This window comes from Amblyomma americanum, chromosome 4 (assembly GCF_052857255.1).
Source record: "Amblyomma americanum isolate KBUSLIRL-KWMA chromosome 4, ASM5285725v1, whole genome shotgun sequence".
Lineage (NCBI taxonomy): Eukaryota > Metazoa > Arthropoda > Arachnida > Ixodida > Ixodidae > Amblyomma > Amblyomma americanum.
The window spans coordinates 89,802,163-89,823,746 of record NC_135500.1 but is presented as its reverse complement, the minus strand read 5'-3'; the positions used below and the strand labels follow the sequence as shown (position 1 = coordinate 89,823,746).

General features: G+C 46.9%; 1 protein-coding gene across 1 annotated transcript in view; it reads left to right on the top strand.

Moving 5' to 3' along the window:
* Nucleotides 1-16,652, top strand: part of LOC144129656 (uncharacterized) — a 32,408-nt gene extending 15,756 nt beyond the window's left edge. Inside the window, exon 5 of the mRNA XM_077663767.1 lies at nucleotides 16,577-16,652. Within this exon, the coding sequence (XP_077519893.1) occupies nucleotides 16,577-16,652 (76 nt within the window). The remainder of the gene's footprint in view (nucleotides 1-16,576) is intronic.
* Nucleotides 16,653-21,584: the final 4,932 nt, after the last annotated feature.

Below are 21,584 nucleotides of genomic sequence, written 5' to 3'. Positions count from 1 at the left end.
CTTGAATATGGATGTGTCTGTTGGGGCTTGGAGACATGGCCACTTATAAGTAAATTGAAAAAATTCACAACAGTGCTGCTTGATTTCCACCAGGAAATCAACCAACTTAATTACATATTGAAGCATTTCAAGGTGACAGAGCTTTCCTTAAAGGGTGATGTTTTCTATTCTTGTTTTTTACCTATCTTAGAGTGGAACAGCTTGCTGTAATGTCCTATGGGGTGGTGCAAGTAACTGTTAAATAAAAAATAAATATTGATGTTCAGAGAAGTAGCCACCTTTTTCTTTTTTATTCTGAGGACACTATATAAGCAACCACCAAAGGGCGGCTCACTTTAAACAACACCAAAAGAGTCATTATGCATTGGAGAAAAGGAGCAAGCACATAAACCAAGCAGCATTATCACCTATGTTTACGACCTACCAGATCACAGATTGCGGAAAACATGTGGATGCCACATCGAGCTCAGATTAGACACAGAGCAGTGGATGCAATAATAATAATGACAACTGTTTGCACTCTGAACAGTTTAGGTATGGGAGGTTGCGCTTAGTGGGATTTTTCCATTCCTGTGTCCAATGTGAAGATAAGACAGCAAGGGTATGCCGACAGCAAGTATATGCCATCATGAAACTGTTTGCAACAGTGTCTAAAGGCAATGATCTTACAGCCCAGTGCACTGTTCTAGGTTACCTGACACAATTGTCACTTCAGCTCCTTTATTTCAGTTTCGCCTAAACAATCATGCGACGACGTCACCCGTAACCGCGCGCAGCTTTCATGAGAGGTATGAGATAGATATGAACGTTTGACGGTTTGTGAAAGGCCAGGAATTTCACACACTGGCGGTGACACTCACCTATTCACACAAATGCATAGGCCAGGCTAGCGTTACTACAATACAACTTGTGCAGACGCGGGGAACTTGTGCAGACGCAGGCTAGCGTTACTACTATATAACACTGCCGGTGACACTCACCTATTCGCACAAATGCAGGCCAGGCTAGCGTTATTACAATACAACTTGTGCAGACGCGGGGAACTTGTGCAGACGCAGGCTAGCGTTACTACAATACAACTTGTGCAGACGCAGGCTAGTGTTACTACAATATAACTTGGGCAGACGCGGGGGAACGGCTAGCAAACGGAACGGCCAGCAAACGGAAATACGCGGCAGCGGTTTTGGCAACATTGCACTTGTCGGGAACGGGCGTGGGCAACACTGAACTTGGCTGCAGCGTCTGTTTTGGCAACATTGCACTTGTCGGGAACGGGCACGGGCAACATTGGTCTTGTCTGCAGCGGCTAGCAAACGTAAATACGCCACCGGGCGAGACGGGTCTGGACGCTCGCGCGATGCTGAGAACAAATAAGTGTAGCGTACGGTCAGGTGCGGGCGCGTCCAGCAGACGCCGCGGCTGAGCCGCGGCGGCGCCGAAGCCCGAGGACGGGGCATACCAACGGCTCTCGAGAAGTGGGCCGGGTTAACGAAACGTAGGTGTACATACAAAAGGGATGCTGACGCACGTTCAGAGACAGCAACGACAGGCTGGCGCCGCTTTCCACATTTTGGGGGGACGCCTGTCAACAGTCGGCACGAAGACGAGTAGTTTGTTACTTGCGGCTGTAGCGGCTCGGTTGAGATCGATAACTGCCGTAATCCTGTGAGCCGCCAGGTCACGTGTTCTCAGGAAGCGGACGACACGTAGGAGTGTCTTTGATGTATTTTCGCGTTTTTATTTTTACTTGGTAAGGGAGAGAGATTGAGTAATACTGCAGAAGTATGGGGCGTGGCACGTAAACCTAGTGGGCCAATCATTTCGAGGGCCCGTTCACCGAATGCCATTTTTTAAAAGCAATTTTGATGTTCTTATCGTGCTGAGTATTTTAGGGAGAGGGGTTTGAACCTTGCGGAACCTGCAACACATGTAATGCAGTTTGTATACAAATCATGTGTTAGTGTGTTGTGATTGTGTGGTGCCAAATGTGGGACAGGCTCCTAGGTTTCAAAACCGGGCTCCGGAGCCTGGAAAATTGTTCTGAGCTAGATTTCGATCCCTTGCATCTTCGGCGATGCCAAGGAGGGAAGATTTTCCCTCAGCCAGTTCCACGTAATCACTCGCCGTTTATTCTGTTGTAAATATGTGAATTCCTGTATAAAGATTCAGTTTGCCTTCCTTGAGTCAAGTGTTGCCTGATCTCGTCTGTATTGCCGCCTCGGACGGTGGGGCACCTGTTGTGGAGCCCGAAGAACGAACCTGAACTCAGACAAAAACTAAAAAAAAACACGGCCCGTGGACTATGGCGAACAGATGGAGTTCGGGACGGTAACGGAAAGCCGGTTACCAGGTTTAAACCGAAGACAAGGGGGTGGCTGATGAAATGAACGACCATTCAGGTGAAGAAAACAAAAAGGAGGATAGAGGTGACGGGGCAGATGAGATAAAGAGCAGAAAAACAAACTCAAATAAAAACAATGCAAAGACAGTAAAGAGGATGAAGAAACGCGAGATGAAAAACAACGGAGTAATAAAAAAGCGTATCATAGGAATAACACTGGAAGAAGAAGTACGGAAAGCTGAGCAATTTGGTTACTACTATCCATGGTAAAACAGCGCGCAAGAACATGAGGACGGAACAAACACGAGCGCTGTGTCGAAGGCCGCCACCTATCCGTCGAGCTGATGGGTTTTAGCCGCTTCCTGCGATGAAAGCTGCTTTGAAACCCCGTTTACTTGTTGCTAGCTTTTAGGGCCTCATTGTTTCAATTAGCCTATACTGGTAAAGCATTCTCAAACTGTTTGGCTAGCCTAATTCTCGAACGTTAGTATAAAGAACAATCTAGCAAGCCCTGACAAACCATTCCTGTATTGATAACAGAGTTCATTACCCCCTACATATGTTCGATTTCGTTCACATTGGCCAGAATAATGTCACTGCAGTGCACGCAGCGCTTTAGTAGTAGCTTGCTATATTCGTATAAATATGTTTTGGTGCTGTACGCGTGGTGTTTCGCTATAAAAATGTGGAATTGCGCAAAGTTATTCACCTGATTTCTAACTTTTGCCACCGCTAGCGCGATCGCATGTTTGTTCTGCGATAATTGTCAAGCAGAGTAACGCGCACTGCACCTTCGGCATCTCCTTCGGACTCCACCAGCACCATTTTTTTCCACGCGGGAGAAACGTGGGAGGAGCGAGCACCCGCCCTAACTGGTTTGCCGCTGTTCGGCGCCTATTTCGATCAGAACACCGCTCCGCTCCGTTGCTGCCGCGGTTTTCGGCTCCGTCGTCGCCGCGCCGTAGAGGAGGCCGTCTGTGAGAATGTGGCCTGACGCTCCGCTCGAGCCGCACGTTTCTGGGTCCGTCGTCTCGCCGCGCGAGGGTGGCGTCCGGAATCACCCTGTTCTGCGCTATATCCGAGCAAAAGCGGAGGGGCCCAGTCCGGGTCCGTCTCCTCCCACAGTTTTGATGGTCTGCCTACAAAATGCAAGAGAAACTTGTTTAAAATGAGTTTCCGCTATGCTTATACGTCATGCACCTAAATAAACACTGTGCATATGCGACGGACTTACCTTTTACGAAGTGGACGCCGCAAGCATGAATGCCCGGCCTTTCGGTTTTGAGATCGGCGCGTGTTATCCGAGCCATCCACACCTCCCGTCGATTCGCGCATGAAGCTTTCGTAATGTCACCTTGATGCTGGATGATCTTTGGGAGACGAAAAAAAGTTTGTGTTTGTTGATATCGCCCAACAAGTGAGGTTGGAGCATCCAACAGCAGCGCAGATAACCATCGCGACACCGTCGAAAGTACACCGTGCGCGCGAATTGCATGAACTGCACCACGGCCGCTGTGACAGCACCAACATGGCGGAACAGCATCACAGGTTCCTATCTATGACGTCACTGCAAGCAATGTATAAGGGCAGAACGTGTTGACGTCAGTGCTCGAAGCATACGTTCGACCATACACAGTCGGGCTAAAATAGAGAGCGCGCAAACGTTAATCCGTGTTTTCAGATTTCTACCATGGCAAAGGGGCTGACTACGCGGTCTTTGCGTAAAGCGCAAGAGGTAAAATATAAAGGCATGACAGTTAAAACTGACGCGGGCTGAACTGGAACCGAGCGCGCATTCTCCTTCCGCGTGAACAGCGGTCGCAGCAGCGGAGCGGCGGGGCAGTGGTGACCCCACGGGGTACGGCGGGAGGCGGAAACAGACTCCAATGCGAAAGCCGTAAGAAGAAAAGCGCGCGCTCCACTCGAGAGCGGCCGTGAGCCGGAGAGAGCTTCTTCGGGATCAGGCGAGCGTCGCGAGCCGTTGTATAACCTACGCTCTCGTAACCTTCTGCGGTCGGACACGGATATCTGTTGTGCCTTGCCGCTGGACTTCTGGTTCCATGCAACGAAGTGAGCTCAGCAAGCGCGAGCTCTCGGCACCTTCGCCAGCAAATGCTCAGGGCTGGCTTCACCCCAAGAATGCGGTGCGCACGGGAAAACGCGGCCGCCATTGCCGGCGCACACAAGCATTCGCCACCAATACCTCCGAAGTTGCGCCCCGGCACCAGCCGGTAGGTCGGAAGCCCTTCTTTCGTACCCTTCTAAATCTAAGGAATGCCTCTGTGATGTTCTGTAGCTGCCTGGCCTGTTCTGTGTGGTAAATGCAATTGTAATAAAGAGCATATGAGTGTTCACGCTTTGTCATCCCTCCCTTTGTTCCCTCGAGCACGAACCACTTTGCGGTTAGCGAGCGAAGTGGGAGTGCTGATACGGAAGGCTGCCCCCCCCTCCCCCCCTTATTTCCACAACGCAAATCATCAGAATAGCCAAGATTTATTGCTCCACAGCACAGAGAGTATATGCGTTTTTGAAGTTCTAAAAATTGACATGGATATTAATTACGGTGGACTGCAACCCTCTCAGTAATTAAGAAGCCCAACGGTAACAGCTAAAATGCTTGCTATTCAATCTAAGTTAACAAGCCCACGTGTTAGCACCTATTAGCTGTATTCTGAAGCGCTACACCACTGGCAATGCTACGGCGAAAAACACAACCTTGTAACTCTAAAAGAGAAATTTAAAAATTGAGGAAATGTTATTTGAAAGACCCGGCTTTTTATTAAATGTCTTAGTGAATTTTTAATCATGATGCGACCTTCTAACTACCAGGTTTCTAATGTTTTAATCACTTTTCAAACGCCGCTCCACATGTGACGCAGCAACCGTTTCGGCCAATCCGGAGTTTCCCGACACATCAGCTAGGATGTACGCCAGCATTTACCCTGATCGGCACCCTTAACGCTATCGCGTTAAACTGTTTGGTGCAGTTTACATTGAGGACATCCACATGATACAGAAGGCACACGAAGGCTTTCCACCGAGAGTGACACCGGTTTCTTATATGGGGCGCTTTTCCTAACCCTGCCTCTTACTTGCAGCGGCCACTAAAAATGCCATGTAATATTTTATGGGTAGTCAATAGCAATGTAGTCGAGGGTTCGACGGCATACCGTCTGGTCAGGAATCATGGCTTGATGAGGTTCACAGGTCACTGACCAAGGTCAACATAATAATGACGTTTCGAGAGCGCTACGGCTCCCTTGTTCACAATGAGCAACCAGCTGGACGTCCCGGGCTTTTTTTAGGGGTTACTATCGTTCTGAGGAATTTCGCGTAGATAGGGTGCAATGTGCCGCCATTCTTATTTATCGTGTTGGGCTTAGTCTGGGTGATTAATGACTCGAGATTTCGGCGGGCTGATACATTATTTTTCGTTGTCACTACATCTGCTTCATTCCAGTTAATTTCATGACCAGTCTTTTGCGCATCCTCCGCGATTGCGTTCGTTGTCACTTTTCCTTTTCCTGAACCGTACTGATTTTTTTTTCAGGCGTCTCTTGAAATCTTTCGTTTCGCCTATGTAAACTGACGAACAGTCGGCGCAGGCAATCTTGTAAACCATGCCGGGAAAATTGGCACGAGGGAGCTGGTCTTTCACGTTTACAAGCTCATTTCTTATCTTGCATGTTGGGGCATGTGCAACATGAACGCCGTGCTTGCGGAGCATCCGCGCCAGCGCCTCGCTGATCCCTGATACATACGGGATAGCGGCTAGTTTCGGTTTCGGTGCGTTACAAATTTCGTCTTCCCGGGCAGTAGGCTTATTTGATAGAGCCAATCTTTGCGTGTTCCGAATGAAGGAAAGCAGGCAGCCGTTTCCTTTCAAATCTTATTCCACGGTCTTCATTTCGTGGTTTAGGGCGGCGTCTTCATTGCATACTTCCCTGACACGGTCGATCCGAGATGCAACCACTGACCGCTTATGAGTGACAGGGTGTGCTGAATTGAAAGTTAGGTACCTTCCGGAATACGTCGGTTTCCGGTAGACGCAAAAACTAAGACCTGTCGGAGTACGGGTTACCAAGGTGTCGAGGAACGGAAGGCAGCCGTCGGTCTCTTCCTCAACAGTAAAGTTGATTAAGGGCTCAATGGCATTAAGGTGATCAAGGAAAGTGCGGGTGTGCTTCCTGTCTATGACGCAGAAGCAGTCGTCCACATACCTAAGAAATAGTTTTGGTCGCGGTTGGAAAGTGCCCGAAGCTTTGCTTTCGATGGCTTCCATAGCGATGCTAGCCGCTGTGACCGAGATGGCTGCCCCCATTGCTTTGCCAAAGGTCTGTTGGTAAAAGTTGCCTGTGTACGTAAAATTTGTGTTGGCGAGACAGAACTGCAAAAGTTGGCAAAGTTCCGCGGCTTCGAACGGTGTCCGCTCCTGCCACGAGGTGTCATTCTCGAGACGTTGCTTACATGTCAGAGCTGCGAGATCAACAGGCACGCTTGTAAAAAAGCGAGCAGACGTCGAAAGAAACGATCTCATCTGTGTTTTCTAGGGAGACCTCTTTGACCTTGTTGATGAAGTCGGATGAATTCTTGATGTCTGTGCCTCCTCTTGCCCACCAGCGGAGAGAGAACGCCATGAAGGTACTGTGACAATGAGTATAAAGGACTTTCTAAAATGCACTATTGGGCGCAGGGGAATCACTGGTTTATGCACCTTTGGTAGTCCGTATATGGCGGGCGCTGAGCCGTTTGTACATAGCAACTGATAATAACGCCGTTTCATAGACGGAGGGATGCCCTTGAAGATTTCTGCTAGCATGTTTTCAAGAGACGTCTGCACTTTGGGAGTAGGGTCTTTCGGGATCCGCCAGTAAGTGGTCTCGTCCTGAAGCATGGCCTCCATTTTTTGCTTGTAAGAAGACCGGTCAAGAATAACAGTGACCTTCCCTTTATCTGCCGGCAGGATGGCTATATCCTTGTAGCCTGGAGGCTGCGGATTGCTGAGCGTTCATCTTGACCAAGAGGGCGGTTTGATGACGTCTTCTTCATGCGTGACAACACACCTATCGCCTTCGTTCGAACTTCGTCCTGAATGTCTCGTTGCAGAAGTCGTACTCCCCCTTCTACGGCATATGCAACCTTTCGTGGGTCCGGTGCCTTCCCTTGGTTGAAATTGAAACCTAGGCTGAGCACCTTCGCTTCGGATGGTTTAAATTTGTAGGACGACAGGTTCCGTGTTTCGAAGATTGGTGCCGCCCTGGTCGCTATCTTCTTTCCAGCAAGTAAAGTCTGCAGCTTTTTATCCTGCGATTTCAGAAGTCTCTCCTCTCCTCTGTATGTTTCATAGTTCGAAACGAACTGAACTCTGGCGAGAACATTCGGAGCGATAAATTCCAATTGTCGGTTTGCAAAGAACAGTTCAGTTTCTAAGCGCTTCTTTGTCAGCTCGCAGTATTCAATCCTTGCTTGAAGGAGATGACGCTCAACTTTTGCAAAACCACATGCAAACCAAAACGTGTGTTTACCGTTTTTTTTAGACGTAAGGATCTTGGAATAACGTGGTTAGACTTTCAATCGAGGTTGAAACGCAGGTGCGTGTGGTAAGCAGGTCAACAAGGTCAAAGAGGTCGCCCTAGAAGACACAGATGAGATCATTTCTTTCGACGTCTGCTCGCTTTTTACAAGCGTGCCTGTTGATCTCGCAGTTGAGATATGTAAGCAACGTCTCGAGAATGACACCTCGTGGCAGAATCGGTCACCTTTCGAAGCAGCGGAACTTTGCCAACTTTTGCTGATCTGTCTCGCCAACACATATTTTACGTACACCGGCAACCTCTACCAACACACCTTTGGCACATCAATGGGGCAGCCATCTCGGTCACAGCGGCTAACATCGCTATGGAAGCCATCGAAAGCAAAGCTTTGGCCACCTTCCAACCGCGACCAAAAGAATTTCTGAGGTATGTGGACGACTGCTTCTGCGTCATAGACCGGGAGTACACCTGCACTTTCCTTGATCACCTTAATGCCATTGAGCAATCAATCAGCTTTACTGTTGAGGAAGAGACCGACGGCTGCCTTCCGTTCCTGACACCTTTGTAACCCGTACTCCGACAGGTCTTAGTTTTCGCGTCTACCGGAAACCGACGCATTCAGGAAGGTACCTAAATTTCAATTCAGCACAACCTGTCAGTCATAAGCTGGCAGTGGTTGCATCTCTAATCAACCGTGTCAGGGAAGTATGCAATGAAGACGCCGCCCTGAACCACGAAATGAATACCGTGGAAAAAGATTTGAAAAGAAACGGCTACCCGCATTCCTTCATTCGGAACACGCAAAGATTGGCTCTATCAAATAAGCCTACTGCCCGGGAAGACAAAATTTGTAACGCACCGAAACCGAAACTAGCCGCTATCCCGTATGTATCAGGGATCAGCGAGGCGCTGGCGCGGATGCTCCGCAAGCACGGCGTCCATGTTGCACATGCCCCAACAAGCAAGATAAGAAATGAGCTTGTAAACGTGAAAGACCAGCTCCCTCGTGCCAATTTTCCCGGCATGGTTTACAGGATTGCCTGCGCCGACTGTTCGTCAGTTTACATAGGCGAAACGAAAGATTTCAAGAGACGCCTGAAAAAAAAATCAGTACGGTGCAGGAAAAGGAAAAGTGACAACGAACGCAATCGCGGAGGATGCGCAAAAGACTGGTCATGAAATTAACTGGGATGAAGCAGATGTAGTGACAACAAAAAATAATGTATCAGCCCGCCGAAATCTCGAGTCATTAATCACCCAGACTAAGCCCAACACAATAAATAAGAATGGCGGCACATTGCACCCTATCTACGCGAAATTCCTCAGAACGATAGTAACCCCTAAAAAAAGCCCGGGACGTCCAGCTGGTTGCTCATTGTGAACAAGGGAGCCGTAGCGCTCTCGAAACGTCATTATTTTGTTGACCTTGGTCAGTGACCAGTGAATCTCGTCATAGTCAATAGCAACATAGGCCGGTTACAGAAATGCAGAATTCAACTTGCCTGCAAAGCAAAAACATTTCTCTATGGTGGCGCGGCTCCTCCTGCGGGCAGAAGTTGGGTGCAGCGCTGGATATCTGTGTTGTAAGCCTTATGCCCTACATGCGCTGATACTTCCGTACGATAATTCCCCTCTTCCCACAGCGCGGGGACAAAGGTCTGACTCTTTTCCTTCCCTGACTAGCTTTGCCTGCACAGCTACAGAAAGCTTGGCACGGCTGTGTTCCATCCCTCGCGAAGCTGAGGCTTGGGCTGATAATTCAATTGCGACGACAGCACAAGGCTCCTGAGGAGCGTTGTTTATGCTCGATGGTTCTAATCCTGAAAAATGCCAATTCATGTCCTTCACTCGTAGGCAAACCACTATTAACAGCATGTACGATATTGCCCGAACTTCCTCTTGCAAGTACTTTGGCGCTCGCGTGACATCGTCCTTATCATCGGCTGCTCTTATTAATTCAATAGACTTGCAGGCTTTGCGCACTCGCGGTTATTGGTGACGAAACGCAAAATCAGCAGCATGTGAAATCAGACAACTGGCTTATCAGACATGTTCGCCCGAAGCTCGAATATGCTTTACCCATCTGGAACCCTTCACAATCATACCTTACCGATGAATTAGGAGATCTTCAAAGCCGAGCTGCGCGGTTTATCATGCCAGAATAATCGCGTGATATTAGAATCATTGTACTAAAACGAACCCTTTCCCTCCCAACTCTTGAAAAACGTCTAATCGATCAGCCTCTGCCTTCGTCATTCCTTTTTATACTACACTATTAACAGACACTGCCTGCTACAGCCAAGGACAACAAAGTCCCCTCGCCTAAACCAGTCATCCAGTAGCTCTCATGAAAGGCCGCACGTCAGTTAGGAATGATTCATTCCTTCCAAATCCAAAAGCCTGATTTAAGGTCCTGCCTAATAATATTGCTTCGCGCACAGATCGAGCAATTTTCAGCACTAAACTTGCGAGTCACTTGTATTTTGATGTTTTAGCCATACAAAAAAATCTCATTTTGTGCTATTGTCTCTTCTATAGAGAAAATTTTTGCTGTTTGTTATTGTTCAACTGGTATCCATGTGTTGTTGAAGACTGCTCTTGACCACAACTTAAGTGTTGTTTACAAGCCCTTAAGGCTTCAATAAATGAACTGAAATAACCAGGCATGTTCTTTGCAAGGTGATTTAATTCTCTGCTGATTTGTTCTTTGGTGTATCAGCACACCTACTCCTCCTCCCTTATTCACCGTCGTAGTTCTGGTGCACCGTTCTCAGATGCAGCCATCAATAAACTAGATCTTGCAGGTACCTCAGGTGTGTCTCGCACAGAGCGTATACACCTATTTCATCATCCTAAAACTGCAGGTCTATTTCAAACCATTTCACTTTCTTTCTACTGCCTTACTTAACTAATCCTTCACCGATACCCAAGGCCATGGAAGCTTCGGCGGCGGCACAAACTAGAACTTTCGCGATCACCGGCAGCACAGCGCACTCAGGGAGCCGCTTCTGCGGGAGATCGAGCCGCCGTGGCCTTAATTGCATTTTTTTCTTCTGCTAATTCGATTATGTGTGTCTTATTTTCCATAGTGTTAATTTGCCACTGTTTCCTTCATGGTTTGTACATTGTTCTTATACGCAGACGGTTGCGTCACTGTAAAATATACCATGTTGAAAAAAAAAAGCTGTGATGGCGCAGTGCTGCAATGAAGTGTGCAGCGAAGCTCATCTGGTCGTGCAGGTCTCGACTCGAAACTGAGGTGGGTCGTTTTGTCTTAAAGAATATATGTTTCACTAGCTTTTGCCTGATGATGTAGGCACTGTCGAAGGCGTCAGACGTCACGTATACTCCGTTTCGTACATCAGGTGCAACGCTGTGAATGGTACGGAACTAGTCCGTGCGAGAAATAAAAAAATTGCCGGTGGTTAGCTCTTGTTAAACCTGGAGTGACGCTATAGTGCCTAGAATATCTTACTAGTGTGTCGAGCGGAACGCTCTCCTAATGGGAGAGGGTGGCAGCGCGAGCGATGCCTTCCAACTTTGGCCGCGAGGGGCGCTGCTCGTCGTAAAGGTGCCGTCGCTGCCGGACATGCCGCAGTCGCTGCAGTTGCATCGGTCGTGCGCGGTGTGGATTATAGCATTTTGGTCGCATCTACGCTTTCTTCTGTTGTTTTCTCCGTGCTGTTCCACGTGAGGGAAAACCACAGCGACTAATGATGGTAAAGTCGAAGCATCAAGGCCGGGAAAAAAACATATTTCGTGCCGCTCTGTCGGAGTAGCTACCCGTCGAATCCGGGCAAGGTTTCCATGTTCCGTGTGTCCTCGGACCCAACACGGTTTGCACGGAGCGGCGGATCAAGAGAGAGGACCGCAAGTTGACTCCAGCGTGTGTTGTCTGCGAGGAACATTTTGAAGACCGCCACATCGAGAGACGGCGAACGGTGTCGTCAACGAGCTCGCCAGGGATAGACCACGCCTCATGCCCGATGTCATGCCAGCAGTATTCGACAACTATCCGAAATACCTTCTGCCTAAGAAGACATCGAAAAGAAAAGTGAGGAGCCTGTGTGACCAACCTGCCGCTAAAGGGCACACACGCAGTGCCGGTGCAGGCGTCAGCCATGGACCGTCAAGCACGCTCGACGATGTTTCCGACGAGCCGGCAGCAATAGAGGAGCCGACTGGGAGCTCATGCCCGCAGCAGCAGATGGGCTGTATTGCTGTTGAAGATCAGCATACGTTTGACTCAATTTGTATCCCTGCAACCTGGAGCAAAATATCTGAAACACCTGCTGCCTCTGTAGACTACGCACGTTATGGAGCAGAGAAAAACAAGTTTGCCACTTTTTATATAGAAAGAATGCTAACATTTGGAAGCTTTATGCCAGAACGCAGCCTTGTAGTCGCTACAGTGCATTTTCTCGGAAAAGAACAAAGCAAGCGCGTGCTTACAACAAGCTCTGTTTTTTACCTGTTTTTACTGTATTCCAGATTTGTAAATAAGAATCAATATGGTACAATCACCATTTTCTTTTGTTCTGTTACAAAGGGAAGCGCAAGCTCATACACACCTGCATAAGTTGTATGAAGCAAGCTGTGATTAGCAAATTAAACACATCAATAGTGAGACCTATTCCAACTGCTTGTGTTGATCGTCGCATGCGATCTTTGAAGACGGAACCCGTGGTGGGAAAGAGCGAGAGTGCCCTGCTTTTCTTTTGCCTATATGCGACGACATTCCGGGTTTGATGTTCTGCTCGCCATTGCCAATGGGGGCCACGACTCGGTCTTTCCACCTGGGCAGAGGTAGCCGAGCGCTCACTCAGCATGAAGGTGTATACAATATCCTTCACCCGCGATCGCGATGCGTGGATCGCAATCGACTGGCCTCTAGTCGAATAAAATCTCGATCGGAAGTTTCCATGTAGCAACAATGAGTCCGAACCATACTCGATCGTTCAATCACAACAACGTAATGCGGCCAACGCATCAACTTTCGTTGCTTATTTCAAGTTGGATACCTCACTGAACATTAGGCAGTCAATATGACATCTGCTTAAGTCCTTCCGCGGTTCACCACAAAGAATAAACGAATAAAAATTGAGCAGACTGGACCTGGTGGTACGTGTCAAACGCTTCGGCGAGCGCTGTTTCAGTCCAGGATTTTTTTTATTTTTTTTTATTTCAAATATTTATTCCAACATTACACCATACAGATATAATGTCGAGGATGGCAGGCAAAAAGCCTCCTGGAGGCTTGACCGGTCCTGCATCCTGGTGTACACTTGGCAGAGCAGCGGTGGCAGTCAGCTCATCAGAACACAAGAAGTGAATAAAGAAAGCCCAAAACAAAACATAGAAACATTCACAAATATGTATGAAGGAGAGACAGAAGTATTAAAGAAATAACAAAGACAAAAATATATTACAGTTTATGCAGTATAGGAGCGCATGAAGGCTTTAAAGTTTGACGGATTCATGCTTAGAATGTCGATAGCCATTTCAATTAGGGAATTCAACAACCTTGGTAAATTATTCTCAAGCATCTGTTTGCTATAATTAGTTCTGTATATCGAAACATTCCATATTTCTGTGCGGCGTGTAGTGTAGGCAGGTACATTCTGATGCAGGTTCGCGATTTTCACTAACGTAAAATTATGTTTCCTGCTGCTATAGTAAAAATCCCGCAGAAGTCTGTATGTGTAAATGTCGTGAATCTTTCTTATATTATACTTCTCGAAGAGTGGTTCAGTGTGTTCCGTAAAGGATACATTGGCAATAATACGTAGAGCCCTTTTCTGCATGATTAATATATTATTATGATTTGATTGTGTCGTTCTACCCCATACTAAATGACCATAATTAATGTGCGAGGCAAACAAGGCATTATACGAAAGTATTTTAACAAAAGTAGGAAAAATGTGTCGATTGCGACTTAGCATACCAACCGTACTGCTTAGCTTCTTGAGGACTGAATCTGCATGCTCGTCCCATTGTAGGCTGCTGGAGAAGGTTACACCAAGAATTTTAATTGAGTTAACAACCTCAATTTGCATAGACTCGAACATTATATTATGGTACTGTGGGATTTCTTTTCCTTGAGTTCGGAAAATTACTGCTTTTGTTTTACTGCAATTAACCTGTAGGCAATTTTTTTTCGACCAAATCGAAAGTCTCCCGAGAAGTTCATTTGCCATTCTTATTAAGTCTGTGTAATTGCAGGACGATAAAAAAATACTCGTGTCATCTGCGTACATTATAAGTTTTGATTTTTGATAAATCGATACTATATCATTAACATAAATGTTAAAAAGTAGCGGCCCGAGAATACTTTCCTGTGGTACACCTGAGATTATGCCCTTGGTTTGCGATTTGAATTCGCTTAATGAGACACATTGGTGCCTGTTTTTGAGGTAGGAAGATAATAAAGCGAGTGGTGTGCCCCGTACGCCGTACCATTCTAGTTTATTGAGGAGAATATTGTGGTTGATATGGTCAAACGCCTGAGTGTAATCAACAAATATACCGAGAGTTAAAAGCTTGTTTTCAAAGTTTCTTAATATGTGCTCTTTCTGATCTAAAAGCGCTAGTTCTGTGGACTTCTTTTTCTGAAATCCATACTGTGCTTCGGTTATAAGCTGGTGTTTACTGCAAAATGAAGACAGCCTATTGAGGATAATTTTCTCAAAACCTTTAGAAAAAATGGGGAGAATCGATATTGGACGGTAATTTTTTATATTCTGTTTGTCGCCTTTTTTAAAAATAGGAATTACTCTTGCGGTTTTCATTCTGTCGGGAAAAACCCCGCAAGAGATACACATGTTATAAATGTACACCAGTATAGGGGCGAGTTCATGTATGGGATATTTAACAGGCCGTATCTGTAGGTCGTCTATGTCGCAGCTGCGTGAATTTTTAAGGTTGAGATAAATGGAGCACACATCACTGTCAGTTGGCGCGAAAAAAATGGAATTATTGTTTTTAGGTGCAGTGAGGTCATTGCTAGGACGAGCATTCTGATCAGTATCTTTTGTTACAAAGTACTGATTAAATGCATCAGCAAGCTCCCGGTCTCTCACTAAGCGTCCTTAAACGAAATCTCTTGTTTCCGTCCTGTAAGAGCATTTACCTTGTTCCACAGTTTATTCGTCTGTCCGGCACAGGATACAAACTCATGAATATAATACGCGTCTCTTGCTATTCTTAACTATTTAGTTAACTTATTTCTGAAGGTCTTAAACAATTTGAGATGTGAGGGTTCTCGAGTTTTTAGAAATTTCGCATACAACCTGTCTCGTTTTCTAATTTTCCTTAAAAGCTCATTGGTTACCCAAGGCTTCCGAATCTTTTTATTTATTTTTTGCTCTTTAGAGACAAAGTGTTTCTTGTATACTGTCACAAAGTGACTTATGAAGGTATCATAAGCCTCCTGTGCTGTATGTTGTAAAAACACGGTATCCCAGCAAGTACCTTGTATGTCGATGCGGAAAGCCTCTAGAGAGTTTTCAGTGATGCTTTGCAAGTTTATACATGCTTTCTTCGTATTCGGTGCTCTTTCGGGTGCTTTAACGGACATACATATTGGCATATGATCACCTATACAGCAGCTTAGTACGGCACTGGACACACATGGCAGATCGTAGTTCGTGATAAAGAGGTCAAGTAAAGTAGCTGACGTGGAACTTATCCTTGTTTCAGATTTTATAACATTCGCGTATCCATAGGATGCAAGTAGTCTTTCAAAGTCTATTGATTTGCGAGTAGCACCTTTGATATCAATGTTGAAATCACCGCCAATTATAACTCTCTGCCTATTCTGACTTGCAAAGACAAAAAATTTTTCAAGAAAATTGAAGAATGCACTATGGTCTCCATCAGGGGACCGATAACATGTAGCAAAAAGTAAACAATTGGTTTCAACACAGCATTTCGTAGTCATCGGTCACGGAACAGAAATCAGATAACAAATCAGTTTTCATAGAGTCATCTATCAACATTGCAACACCTCCGCCACGTCTTGATGTCCTGTTCAAATAAAATGAGTTTTTATTGGGCAATCTAAATACCTCAGAATCTTCATTATACCATGTCTCACTAAACATAACATCACAGTGTATGTTTATGCCAGCAAAGTAGGCCTCCAACTCTGGAATTTTCTTATTGAGTGACTGTACATTCATATGAACACAGCTCAGTCGTTTTGAACCCAAGTTATGAAGAGTGAACCATTGTTCTTTTGGTATAGATTGCAAGCTGTCCATAAGGAGAGAAAGTTTCAAAAAGCTACAAAGTGGAAAGGACGTCTACGAATTTAGAGCGTCTAGGTCACTTTCACATTTGATCACTGTGGCTGTTTCACCTGGAGCCCTGCGCACGAGAACCTTGCCGCCTGTGTGCCACACAAATTTGTAGTCTGCTCCTTTCGCCCATTCTTTAGCGAATGTAAGCAGCTTCTTAGACCGAGACGTCATATTTTCACAGATGTACCGCTTCTCGTCAGGTCCATTCAAAGCTTTCCTTTTAACCATGAAAGCATTCTTAAGTTCTTGGCGAGCACAGCGCATTATAATCCCTGGCGTGTTTCCGGGTTTTGCTGGCAGTCTGTGGAGTGCTACCACGTCCTCTATAGTTAGAACATTTAGGTTTAGTTCTTTCGCCAGGTCATTCACTTTCTCAAAAAGATCTTCGCCCTTCGTTTCAGCTACACCGTGGATCTCGATGTTGAGGCTTCTGCTACGCCACTCAAGTGCATCTATGTCTGTCTCAAGCTGCACTAGCTGCTTAGTGGCTCCGGATTTCTCAATGCTCTCGACTTTGCGCCTAATATCTTTGAGTTCTTTTTCTTGGCGGTCCTGACGTTGCTGTATGGCATCAAAGCGGTCTGAGAGTAGCTGGATAGACTCTTCTATGCCGTTTACCTTGGTCGGTAATTCAAGCAGCGTGTTTAATTTCCGGTCCATCTCTACAAGTTTAGCCACCACTTCACTATCGGATGTCCTCGTATGTGGACTCCTGGTGTTTCCTGTTTTACAAACTTCACACTTCCAAGACTTCTTAGCAAGCCTTTTGGACTTAAACTGCTGCTCAGTGACGCCAGAGCACGTTCCTACATGAAATAAAAATTCACTCTCCGCAGGTCAATGCAAAACCATCATCACTCACTGCACACCGACAGATGTTACACCGCTCCATCATAAGCAAACGACAATGGTAGATAAGAATACTGCCTCTGCCTAGGGCGCTCTCAAACGTGCGTATCGCGTTTACATTGTCAGCAACCCATCACACCGGCAGCAAACGGCGGAGCGCCTATAAACAGTGCAAGCGGCACTGAACAACAATTACTAACCTGGGACAGTACAGAAAGAAGTATTCAGCAGGCTGCGTGTGATCCGCTCCGCCGCTGCTGCCAAAGTGAGAGGAACCGCCCTCGCCGTTTCCGTAGCGTAGCTTGCAGATAACAGCAGCGCTTGCGCAGAATCGTTGCAGCGATGTGGCCAGCAGCGATGTGGCGCGTGTTTCAAAACGTTGGCTCCGCCAGGCCGTCGAAGAGTGCCGGGTACAGAACTTCTGCAGCACCTCGGGAGGCTCACAGTTCCGCTGCGTATTCCGGGAGAGCGCGATAACCTGGGACAGTACAGAAAGAAGTATTCAGCAGGCTGCGTGGGATCCGCTCCGCCGCTGCTGCCTGGTAATGCCAGGCCGGTTAGACTGTCTGCAGCCAGTAGTGTTTTTATGCAAAAAGTGCTCTCAAAGCGTTCAGAGAAGGCTTCCGTAGCGAAAAGCGCAGCGCACCTACGCAGCCTCGGCAGCGAACGCGGCGTGGTGGATGGATGGATGGATGGATGGATGGATGGATGGATGGATGGATGGATGGATGGATGGATGGATGGATGGATGGATGGATGGATGGATGGATGGATGGATGGATGGATGGATGGATGGATGGATGGATGGATGGATGGATGGATGGATGGATGGATGGATGGATGGATGGATGGATGGATGGATGGATGGATGGATGGATGGATGGATGGATGGATGGATGGATGGATGGATGGATGGATGGATGGATGGATGGATGGATGGATGGATGGATGGATGGATGGATGGATGGATGGATGGATGGATGGATGGATGGATGGATGGATGGATGGATGGATGGATGGATGGATGGATGGATGGATGGATGGATGGATGGATGGATGGATGGATGGATGGATGGATGGATGGATGGATGGATGGATGGATGGATGGATGGATGGATGGATGGATGGATGGATGGATGGATGGATGGATGGATGGATGGATGGATGGATGGATGGATGGATGGATGGATGGATGGATGGATGGATGGATGGATGGATGGATGGATGGATGGATGGATGGATGGATGGATGGATGGATGGATGGATGGATGGATGGATGGATGGATGGATGGATGGATGGATGGATGGATGGATGGATGGATGGATGGATGGATGGATGGATGGATGGATGGATGGATGGATGGATGGATGGATGGATGGATGGATGGATGGATGGATGGATGGATGGATGGATGGATGGATGGATGGATGGATGGATGGATGGATGGATGGATGGATGGATGGATGGATGGATGGATGGATGGATACGGCTGAACCCTTTACATCGGGCGGTGGCTCAAGCCACCTAGCCATGTCTTGTGAAATTTTACTCCTGTCTTGCTTTTAGCCACCAATCAGATAACCTTCGCTTGGTTACTTCTAACCTCTTAAAATCCACTTTCCCTTTACTATCCCTAAACCCCAATGCCTTGGGTAAGTCAGCCCCGCTGCCTTCCACTGTAGGGTGAAGCCCTTTACAGAAAAGTATCAAGTGTTCAGCCGTTTCCTCCTCCTCTCCGCACGCAATGCACAAAGTGTCTATCTCCTGGTACCTGACTCTATACTTCTTAGTCCGCAAAACTCCAGTCCTGGCCTCAAACAACAAAGAACTTCCCCTACAATTATCATAGATATTTTCTTTGACAATTTCCTGTTTAAAGGTCCGGTATGTTTCTAGTGCCGATTTCGTCAGCATCCCTGTTTTCCACAAAGCTCTCTCTGTTCCTTTAACCTTTTTCTTAACCGATAATTGCTGATTTGCCCCATTACTGCTGTCCAGATATTTGCTTGTCAATTTTCTAGTTCGCTTTCTCCATTTCGTGTCAACATTCTTTATATACAGGTATCTGAAAACTTTCCTAGCCCACCGCTTTTCCTCCATCCTTCTCAATCGTTCCTCAAATGCTATCTTACTGCTAGCCTCTCTGCTCTCGAAAGACGCCCATCCCATATCACCCTGTACCCCCTGATTTGGTGTATTGCCATGTGCTCCCAAAGCTAACCTCCCTACTCCCCGTTGCCTAATTTCCAGCCTTACTTGAACATCTGGCCTCATACACAGGACCGCATTCCCGAAGGTCAGGCTAGGGACCATCACCCCTTTCCAGATCCCTCTTACCACCTCATACCTATTGTAATTCCACAGTGCCCTATTTTTCATGACAGCTGCATTCCTACTAGCTTTATTCATTACATATTTTTCACGCTCTGTCAGATACTCAACACTGTTATTTATCCACACCCCAAGATACTTGTACTCATTCACTACCTTTAGCACGAACTCGTGTATTCTATGCTCGCCGACCTCTTCATTAAATGTCATGACTGCAGATTTTTCCTTACTATACTTGAAGCCTAATCTATCTCCCTCTGTACTGCATATGTCTAACAACTTCTGCAGGTCTTCCTTGTTGTCAGCCATTATCACTATATCGTCCGCATATATTAGTCCCGGTAATGTCTGTTTAATCAATTCCCCTTGCTTGAAAAAAGATAGGTTGAAACCTAGTCCGCTCCCCTCTAGCTTGGCCTCCAAACCTTGCAGGTACAACATGAACAACAAAGGGGACAGAGGACATCCTTGTCTAAGCCCCCGCTGTATCTCTACAGGCCCTGATACATTTTTTTCCCATTTTATGAGCACTCTGTTACCTCTATATATATCTTTTAAAAGATTAATTACTCCATTTTCCACATCCAATGTGCCCAATATGTCCCACAAATGCTCCTGAGTATCGTTGTCATAGGCTCCCCTAATATCCAGAAATGCTAGCAATAAGGGCCTATGTTCCTTTTCCGCAATTTCTATACACTGTGTCAATGAAAATAGATTGTCCTCCAACCTCCTTTGTTTCCGGAACCCATTCTGTAGTTCCCCTAGCACCCCCTCGTTCTCCACCCAAGCCTGCAGTCTATCCTTTATAATTTGCATCACCACCCTGTAAACCACAGACGTCACTGTTATGGGGCGATAGTTACTTACGTCTGCTTTGTCCCCCTTTTCCTTATATATCATGTTCATTCTACTTAATCGCCATTCATCGGGGACTTTCTCATCCACTATCATTTTGTTCACTACCTGTATTAATGTTTGCTTGGATTTTGGTCCTAACTTCTTTATCAACATAATCGATAAATTATGTACCACGTGCTTTGCTGAAAATTTTTCCGTCATCCTTGTTCCTATGTGTTTTATTGCTTCATCCCCTTCTAGTCGAATACCCTCATCTGTAACAATAAACCTTTGTTCTAGCCTAGTTTTATTACTCATTGCATTACTGGCACCTTAGCGAATGGCAGCGCCGCCAAACGGTGGCCGCAGGAAGGCATCACCGCAGCGGCCACGCGACGCGCTCCCTCAGCACACTACCAAGTATATTCTAGGAACTATAGTGACGCGATAGCTGCAGCTGGCTGAGTGGAACTTGGTCACGTGACCAACCACGTGACAAGCCACATGATCACCCACGGCGCTGCGCCGCTGGCAGCTGCTCCGCACTACGTGACCAACCACGTAGCGGCGCATCCACAGAGTGCCGCGCCGTCACGCTGAAGGCTCGAAATGCTACTGTATCACTACAATAAATGGAGGCGTGTTACTCCGCGCTCGTTCTGTCGCCGAGTGGTCTAAGGCACAAGAAAGCGACAGCTTCTCGTCAGCATTAAGAGTGCTTTTAATCAAGCTGATGGCAAATGTGTCATGTATTAAGCCTGCATGCAAAGCCTTTAATATGTTTCTTTCACCAAAGGGAGCGCACTACTTTTTGGTCGTGGACTCAGGCAGCGCAAACAAGAGCGCTAGCTTTCACAGCGTTGCACCTGATGTATGAAACGAAGTATAGATTTCGGGACCGATCCATCTGCCTTGGACGACAGCTTTGTGTTTCCCAGCTCATGCGCATGTTTTCACGCTAAAAGCGAATGAAAAGGTTTTTTGTTGGCCGCGGCATCGGCCATCGCATTCAGAAGCACCGAGCTGAGGCCAGAGGAAATAAAAGAGATAGGCAGAGGACAGGGATAACTGCAGTGCTGCGGACGCCCAGTGTTTCGTGAATGCACGACCCATACACGCATGTCTTCGTCGCGAAAATGCACAGTGTAGCAGTGTAAGTAGCACAAGGTTATTGCGGTCCTCTGCTGACGTAGAGGCGACTGGATGCGCCATTGTGAGCGGCGTCTCCCTTTTCTGGGAAGAGGGGTGCGAGGCTTTCTTTCTGCCCGCGGCCCGCCTTCTCTCCCCCGCTGTGCTGAGCCTTGCCGCGTAGTTGCCATTCTAGCCAGGGTAGCATGGCTGCCTCTATTCCCGTCCGCGTCGTCTCCGTGCAGGCAAGTGTATTTGCA